The 9,329-nt window shown below is 38.0% G+C and overlaps 1 protein-coding gene across 1 annotated transcript in view; it reads right to left on the bottom strand.

Annotated features, from left to right (window-relative positions):
• Positions 1–9,329, bottom strand: part of CCDC141 (coiled-coil domain containing 141) — a 177,912-nt gene that overhangs the window by 160,174 nt on the left and 8,409 nt on the right. Inside the window, exons 4-5 of the mRNA XM_011356729.2 lie at positions 8,897–9,129; positions 6,391–6,513 (exon numbers count right to left, since the gene is read on the bottom strand). Of these exons, the coding sequence (XP_011355031.1) occupies positions 6,391–6,513; positions 8,897–8,998 (225 nt within the window). The 5' untranslated portion in view covers positions 8,999–9,129. The remainder of the gene's footprint in view (positions 1–6,390; positions 6,514–8,896; positions 9,130–9,329) is intronic.

The following is a 9,329-nucleotide window of genomic DNA, read 5'->3' as shown; positions in this document are numbered from 1 at the left end:
CTCTGGACACTCCATTGGAATTAATTACACCACTGAAAGGGAAGTAAGATCTCCAGAGTATAAACATTACCAACATTAGAAACACTCATAAAAATTCTGTAGTTCTAGAATTTTCCCCTTTACTCTAAGTTACTAGGATTTGAGATGATTTTCAATGGAAGGCAGAAAATAGTTTTTCTATCAAATTAAACATCCAAATTATTCTGTTATATTTATTATTAACAGAACAATTATACCACTTTTTAAAAAAGGCAGCAGGCACTTCCATACATCACTGCATTTCTCCCCCAAATTTCCTTTTTAGGTGTTTGAGGGTAACTGAGGGTAACTGTTATTATCATAAATTTTCAAATAAAGAACCTGAGACCAGAGAGGCTAACTGCATTGCTCAAATCAGAGTGGACTCAGCACTGAATTTCTACACCCTCTTAACGCTCCTAACGGCATATTTTTCATTATAATTAGAACAAATTGCAGGGCTCTCTGCATAAGAAAAGGACTGGAATGAATATTAAATGTTAAATATTATTGGCTTTTTGGACTTGGAATGTCCCTGTCTGTGGAAAAGTTCATACTAAAACTAACTTGGATCCAACAATTTTCTGCTACAGGTTAAGGTTGTGCCTGCCCTGACAACATAATTACTAGTAAATTGGTTGAATTAGTAATCTATCGACTTGCAAAATGGAATTCACGTTCACATTTTTGTTATTTTGAAAAGTCTTTTGTCAGCAAATCTGAAGCAGATTTCAGATTCCTTGATTTTTTAAAAAATCAATAACATTGGAAGATGATGTTACTAAAAATTTCTTGAGGAGGTGGCTGGGTTCGTAGAGGCAAGTAGGGTAAGGGAGGGTATGGGAGATGGACATTAAGAGGTCGTGGGTAGAAGCCTATGTGAAGCCAAAAGCCTTTTTCACTCGAGACCTCATGGTCTCACAATTGCATGGCACATTATGGAAGGATCTACAATATATGTGAAGCTGAAGTCCCGAAGGCTAGTCAATAGCCAGAAGACTGGCCTACAAGGACAACAAGACTTTAGAATCTAGAACAACAAACACTTTTTGAAAATGGATCTTGTTAACTGACAAATCCTTTTCCAGCTGAGCGCCTGGGTTGATTTAGGTATGCAAATTTGAGCAGAGTTTTTAAGGAGAGCTGAATTGCTCTACCTCAGAAAGCAATCTCACTGGAGTCCTGGGCCTGGACAGGAATTAGGTGGGGGAAAAAAGGTGGCTTGAGAGACCCAGGCTACCGTGAGCTTCCCCATCACCCATGGTTCATCAGTGGACCTGAAAATGCTGGCTGGGCACTGACTGTTAGTGGGACCTGGAGAAGGGATGGGATGTAGTTTGAAGTCCAGATTAACTTCAGAAACAGTTTGGCAGGTGCACATGAAGGAACTAGAGACGCAGGAGATCATGAGAAAGTAAACCTCTGGGGATGGGCAGGAATTTCAAGGAAGCCCAGTGGGTTCCCGCAATTCATGAAACTGAGCTTTTTGTGTAGCAGCAAGAACTTGAGTTGTTTGTTGAATTACACTAGTAAATGGCATAATTAGTGCTAAAACATGGGTCGTCTAATTCCTGGTTCAATGCTCTTTCACATTATAATGTGTTTGTTTGTTTTTGTTTTTGTTTTTAGATACACAAAGAAATTCCTGGTGGCCAGGGATTTCTACCTTGCAAGACAGCCCAGAGCTTCTTGCCCAGACCAAGAAGCTGTCTAAACAGGAGAAAAAATTTTGGATTCTAATGACCCCCTATGTCAGCACTAATTCTTTTTCAATTTCTCAGTCTGATTTACCCAATTACTTTTAATATTGTCCAATCAGAAAACCACTGTTAGTATAAATCAGATGCAGATCAGATCTGCCTCTAAATCTTAGAAGCAAAGTATGAATTCCAGCCAAGATGTTCGAAGAAACCAGAAATATTAAAGTACTGAAAACATGGAACATCTCGTCACATCAGCCCCGATTTAAACCTCTTTGACCTTAGTGGAGACATTCATTTGCCTGTGAGGGTTATCACTCACAGGGCTGGCTGTATCACAAGGCTCCATTCTCAGAAGGGGAAACCACTTGGGGTTTCATGCTTTACCTGTCACTGTCTTAAAATTCTTAATAATTTTATCTTTGAGTTTGTGTTTTACAAGCGAAGTCCATTGGGACAACAGAAGAAGTACTGGAGGACTGGAGCCCCATTGCGCGTGTGGTTCTACCTCCTGGGGATAGTCTCTTTGCGATCCTGTCTGCTTCCCTGCCTCTGCTCAGTGACCTCTGTCATCTGCCCTGGCAGGAGTCAGGACACAAGTCAGGAAGTCAAGCCCACACCCTGTGCACTGAGCCATGGCTGAGGCCTAAGGCCTGAAACTCTGCATTCACCTCACACACATCCTCATGCCTACAAGTTAGACATCAAATAGCAGATTTAAAAAAAACATCATGACTGATCAAGAAAAAACTTTTTCCTGCTTTTTGAAAAGAGAGCTCACATTTTCATTTTGCACTAGACACCATAAATTATGTAGTTGGCCCGGCTACACAACATTGTGAATGTAATTAATTGTACATTTAAAAATGATTGAAATGTAAAATTTTATATTATATGTATTTTAGCACAATAAAAAAATAAAAAATGCATTCTTAGTAAATACTCCAGTTCATAGCAGAAAACCACACTATCCTTATTTAAGGCAAGTTTTAATAAGACTTTTAGCTTTACTGCCAATATATTTTGATTATTCAATTCTAGCTAATGGAAATAGGACAAAAATAAGTACTCATTGAATTGGGTCAAAGATTTAGTCAGAATCAGAGAACCAATAATTTTGTGAGTCAAGTCAGAGGTGAAAAATTTTAGTATTTTATACTCTCAAGGGTCATTCTTCACTGAATGCTATAAATATCTACAAATACATACCTACATATCTACATATTCCTATATCTACAAGTATAGGAGCCAGTGGCCAAAGGGTTTCTTGGTTCTTATAGTTGTAATTCTTCTGGACAGTAGCAATGTAGTTAGTTGCAAGTCAATACTGAAGGGAAGAACATTCTTAGCAACATCCCTAAGGTGTCTCCAACTCCTTCTCTCTCCCTCCTGAACCACCTGAGGACGTAAACTCATGGCAGCCACAGGCAGATAGATCTTCATTTGGCTTAATCTCCCTCTTCTCTTTCCCTAAATGTCTCCTTTCTCATTGTAAATAATTCAAGTATGGTTTGGGAATTTAGGTGCCTTTGGGGAGTGAATGTTTTTTCCACACAATAATGGTTTCCCACTGAAAATAGGGAAATATTTTTTACTCTGGACACTCCATTGGAATTAATTACACCACTGAAAGGGAAGTAAGATCTCCAGAGTATAAACATTACCAACATTAGAAACACTCATAAAAATTCTGTAGTTCTAGAATTTTCCCCTTTACTCTAAGTTACTAGGATTTGAGATGATTTTCAATGGAAGGCAGAAAATAGTTTTTCTATCAAATTAAACATCCCAATTATTCTGTTATATTTATTATTAATAGAACAATTATACCACTTTTTAAAAAAGGCAGCAGGCACTTCCATACATCACTGCATTTCTCCCCCAAATTTCCTTTTTAGGTGTTTGAGGGTAACTGAGGGTAACTGTTATTATCATAAATTTTCAAATAAAGAACCTGAGACCAGAGAGGCTAACTGCATTGCTCAAATCAGAGTGGACTCAGCACTGAATTTCTACACCCTCTTAACACTCCTAACGGCATATTTTTCATTATAATTAGAACAAATTGCAGGGCTCTCTGCATAAGAAAAGGACTGGAATGAATATTAAATGTTAAATATTATTGGCTTTTTGGACTTGGAATGTCCCTGTCTGTGGAAAAGTTCATACTAAAACTAACTTGGATCCAACAATTTTCTGCTACAGGTTAAGGTTGTGCCTGCCCTGACAACATAATTACTAGTAAATTGGTTGAATTAGTAATCTATCGACTTGCAAAATGGAATTCACATTCACATTTTTGTTATTTTGAAAAGTCTTTTGTCAGCAAATCTGAAGCAGATTTCAGATTCCTTGATTTTTTAAAAAATCAATAACATTGGAAGATGATGTTACTAAAAATTTCTTGAGGAGGTGGCTGGGTTCATAGAGGCAAGTAGGGTAAGGGAGGGTATGGGAGATGGACATTAAGAGGTCGTGGGTAGAAGCCTATGTGAAGCCAAAATCCTTTTTCACTCGAAACCTCATGGTCTCACAATTGCATGGCACATTATGGAAGGATCTACAATATATGTGAAGCTGAAGTCCCGAAGGCTAGTCAATAGCCAGAAGACTGGCCTACAAGGACAACAAGACTTTAGAATCTAGAACAACAAACACTTTTTGAAAATGGATCTTGTTAACTGACAAATCCTTTTCCAGCTGAGCGCCTGGGTTGATTTAGGTATGCAAATTTGAGCAGAGTTTTTAAGGAGAGCTGAATTGCTCTACCTCAGAAAGCAATCTCACTGGAGTCCTGGGCCTGGACAGGAATTAGGTGGGGGAAAAAAGGTGGCTTGAGAGACCCAGGCTACCGTGAGCTTCCCCATCACCCATGGTTCATCAGTGGACCTGAAAATGCTGGCTGGGCACTGACTGTTAGTGGGACCTGGAGAAGGGATGGGATGTAGTTTGAAATCCAGATTAACTTCAGAAACAGTTTGGCAGGTGCACATGAAGGAACTAGAGACGCAGGAGATCATGAGAAAGTAAACCTCTGGGGATGGGCAGGAATTTCAAGGAAGCCCAGTGGGTTCCCGCAATTCATGAAACTGAGCTTTTTGTGTAGCAGCAAGAACTTGAGTTGTTTGTTGAATTACACTAGTAAATGGCATAATTAGTGCTAAAACATGGGTCGTCTAATTCCTGGTTCAATGCTCTTTCACATTATAATGTGTTTGTTTGTTTTTGTTTTTGTTTTTAGATACACAAAGAAATTCCTGGTGGCCAGGGATTTCTACCTTGCAAGACAGCCCAGAGCTTCTTGCCCAGACCAAGAAGCTGTCTAAACAGGAGAAAAAATTTTGGATTCTAATGACCCCCTATGTCAGCACTAATTCTTTTTCAATTTCTCAGTCTGATTTACCCAATTACTTTTAATATTGTCCAATCAGAAAACCACTGTTAGTATAAATCAGATGCAGATCAGATCTGCCTCTAAATCTTAGAAGCAAAGTATGAATTCCAGCCAAGATGTTCGAAGAAACCAGAAATATTAAAGTACTGAAAACATGGAACATCTCGTCACATCAGCCCCGATTTAAACCTCTTTGACCTTAGTGGAGACATTCATTTGCCTGTGAGGGTTATCACTCACAGGGCTGGCTGTATCACAAGGCTCCATTCTCAGAAGGGGAAACCACTTGGGGTTTCATGCTTTACCTGTCACTGTCTTAAAATTCTTAATAATTTTATCTTTGAGTTTGTGTTTTACAAGCGAAGTCCATTGGGACAACAGAAGAAGTACTGGAGGACTGGAGCCCCATTGCGCGTGTGGTTCTACCTCCTGGGGATAGTCTCTTTGCGATCCTGTCTGCTTCCCTGCCTCTGCTCAGTGACCTCTGTCATCTGCCCTGGCAGGAGTCAGGACACAAGTCAGGAAGTCAAGCCCACACCCTGTGCACTGAGCCATGGCTGAGGCCTAGGGCCTGAAACTCTGCATTCACCTCACACACATCCTCATGCCTACGAGTTAGACATCAAATAGCAGATTTAAAAAAAACATCATGACTGATCAAGAAAAAACTTTTTCCTGCTTTTTGAAAAGAGAGCTCACATTTTCATTTTGCACTAGACACCATAAATTATGTAGTTGGCCCTTATTAGATACCTTAGTAATCATAAACTGATGTTATTTTTAGATTCTTAACTAACCCCACACATATGGAAAAATAACTCTGATTTTAATAAAAGTATTATTTGGTTTCAAGAATATTAAACACAAAATCAGATATTAACAGTTTGGCAGAGGGAATAAAAAACCTCTGTATTATTCTTGCCAGAAGGTATCATTAACAATAGAAAGTTTGGACCTGTTGTGACTTAACAATATGATGCATAAAATGGAAAAATGAAATTTTTTTCCACTGAGGCAGCCAGGAAAAATAAATACTTATTTCTCCACAGTAAAAATATTATCACTCTATTTTCTATCATATTAGAGAAAGTTTTTAAAAATCTTGTTATTTCTCTCTAGTGTTGATGTATACATAACTACAGTGCTTTTCCATTATCTAACCGGAACTAGGTTGAAATAGCCATAGCCCAGTGACAACAGAGGAATCAAGAGGAAGTATAAGAAATAGCTTTTTCTTTTTAGTTTTGTATCTGTGTCATGTCTTAACATCTTTCTTACCTTGAGCTTTGCCAAAAGGAGTTCATGATCATGAAGAAGTTTTTTGGTTTCATCTTGACTGCTACCAATTTCTAGAATATTGGGCTGTGATTCAGCCAGCTGAAGTTGTATCCACTTGCCACACTAAAAATAAAAATGAAATGAAATGCACTTTCAGTTCCTCTTGTTTCTTCCCCTTCACCCTTCTTTTTCTTTTCTTTCTTTCCTTTTTTTTTTTTTTTTTTTTTTTTCTTTTCTTTCTTTCCTTTTTTTTTTTTTTTAGTTCCAGTTACACTGTGAACACTTAATTTTTTCCATAGAGATGGGTCTTAATAAATTGAAAAATGAATCTAGGTCTAATATTAATCCATGATTAGCCTTTTCTTTTTTTAATTCTTGAGATAAATTATTTTTTCTTGGCATATTAGATTTAAATCTAAAATTCCCTAATGAAGAACACACACAATAGATTATGTATTATTGAATATTACAAAGTTACAAAATAATTCATGTAATTGTACATTCTTTCACTCACAAAACTGAATTTCATAAAAATAGTGAAATTCTATTCAGGCAAGTAGGATGCAAACTTTAGGCTGAATAGTGTCTTTACATTGACCTCGCTGGTTCAACCAGAAAGAACAAACAGCAGATGAAACAACTGATTTGTATCTTATTTTAAAGTTAAAACATAACATTTTCCAACTTTTGTTGTTGAGTAGTCAATGAAGTGTATAGGAAAATGTCAATAAAATTAGACGTGTGTGATAACTGCCATTTGAGAGCAGCCAACTTATTTTCCACACTCAGGACTCCTTCACTGCTCTAAGACATAACTGATCACTGCATTTGCTGAGGAACTGCTTTTCTAAGAAGCAACAATTGATTAAGCAAGATGAACCACTAACAGGCACATGCACGTGGATAAATGAATTGCTGAAGAGAATGAGAACAAGTATGTTTATTCTAGATAATTAGTGTCCTGAAAACATTAGGAAACAAGAGGCACACACAGGTCAGACATAGGCACTTCTATTCCTTTAAGATGGATTGTGCGCTTTGAATATTTTATATGGGACGGCAGTGAGTTAAGGAGCTGGGGAGGGGAAAAAGAGGGAACAATCTTAGAAACACACTTCAATTAAAATAAGTTTCCAGTGTAATTTTAGAAGTTTTTCTTTTTACTGTCAATCCACTTCTGATTCTCCTATAATTTATTCCATATGTATTACTCCTCACCCTGCTCTAAGAAATGTTTCATATTTGACGGGGGGAAAAGTTAACTTTTTTTTTTTAAAACAGTGAGCTTGCCTCTTTTCTCTCCCTGCCAAAATTTGCAGATACTCAAAGCATCATAAAATCACATGCAAAATTTCAATTTTTGCTACTTCTGCTTCAGGCTTTTTTCCAAGTCCACTCATTGCCTTTGAAAAAAATGAGATGGCGAGGAAATCAGCAGAGGTCCTGTTTATGTGGGACCAAGTCTCAACAGCTCTGGAAAATGGCCTCACTAGGAACACTTTGTATTCAGTGCTTGTAGAGTAAATCGTCTTGCTCAATGTCAAGTGCTGCTTTCCTGTTATAATTTCCACATTAACATAAAATTGACAGAATTAAGTGAAATTAAGCAGGCCCTGTTGTCCGTGCTCTAACAAAAGGCCAAAAAAGTCATTCAATTAAGCCTGAAAGTAACTGACTGGTGAGTACCAGCTTGTTTGCTGGATCCCCTTCATTAAACAATGAATTCCTTAGGTGGTGAATTGTCTAAATCCAAGCATAAGGCTTCAGGGGGTTTTGTAGGACACTTTCATGGGAAATAAAATCATGGATGTCTTCTTCAATCTAAAGATGTGTGATCATCTTTGCAAATGGGCAAATTATTTGACATAAAACATGTCATAAAACATAAGCCCCAAGTGGCTTCGACTTCCTGCAGTTAAGAGCATATTGACGCATGTCCTTTGTACCTTCCCTGGCAGAGTCTTCATTCCCCCAACGATGTGACAAGGTTTAACTAGTGTTTTTATCATGTGAAATCCAGTGCTCAGGAGGGCACACATCAGAGCATCTTATTAGGTGCTCTCTGTGCTCCATCATGCTCAAGACAACACCACTCCTTATCTGTTAAGATCTTCCTCTTCCCTCCTCCATCACATTCACTCTCAAAAATCACAAATATTTCATAGGTCTGCTTGACTCTTCAGCCTGGCAATTATGAACTTATAATCTCGAATGCCTTGCCTTTAAAAACCAAATTGAAAGTATATGATATGTTTTTTTCTTCTTTTTTCTTTTTTTAACAAAGCTGCTGTAGATGTTTTCTGCTAAATAAAAGAGAAACTATAGTAAGTGGCTGAAACTTAACAGAGGTTTCTCTTAGCTGCCGCTTTAAGAAAGTAATACGATGTACTCACTGTGTTATCTTCTACATGCCGCGTACTACTGATTGTGTGGAATGTTCTTTAAAATTACCTACACACAGCAAGAAGCCCACAGCCACACAGAAAAGAGAAAGTTGTTAGCTTACCTTTATGACGGCTATAACAATTTTAGAGTCCCCAGCCTGCACAGCTACTGAACTGACTGTCGTTGTAGAAAACTCCACTCCCAGACTTCCTTGGCTGGACATGGTGCTTTAGAATCAGAGTTTATACTTTGGGCAGCCTCCGTACAGATGTGTGTCTGCTAGTCATTTCAGAAGGCAACCACCGGGGTTACTTGGATTCATTCAGGGGAAGAGCTCAGCTCGCACTGATTACTCTGCCAAAAGGAAAGAACAGGAGGTTAAAAATAGACAACCCCATTGAGTTTATCATGAGAGAGAGAGAGAACTGGAGAGAATCGCCACACCCCTAGTATGGTAACACTAAGAGCCTGTTATTTTTGCCATTATCTTAAATGTGAAGAGCAGCTTCTAGCTCTCTGCCTATCAGCTGATGTTTGACAGCAAATGGAAAAAA

The sequence above is a fragment of the Pteropus vampyrus genome, unplaced genomic scaffold, assembly GCF_000151845.1.
Source record: "Pteropus vampyrus isolate Shadow unplaced genomic scaffold, Pvam_2.0 Scaffold2, whole genome shotgun sequence".
Lineage (NCBI taxonomy): Eukaryota > Metazoa > Chordata > Mammalia > Chiroptera > Pteropodidae > Pteropus > Pteropus vampyrus.
Note: the sequence above shows the minus strand (reverse complement) of the source record. Positions and strands in the feature narration are given on the sequence as shown.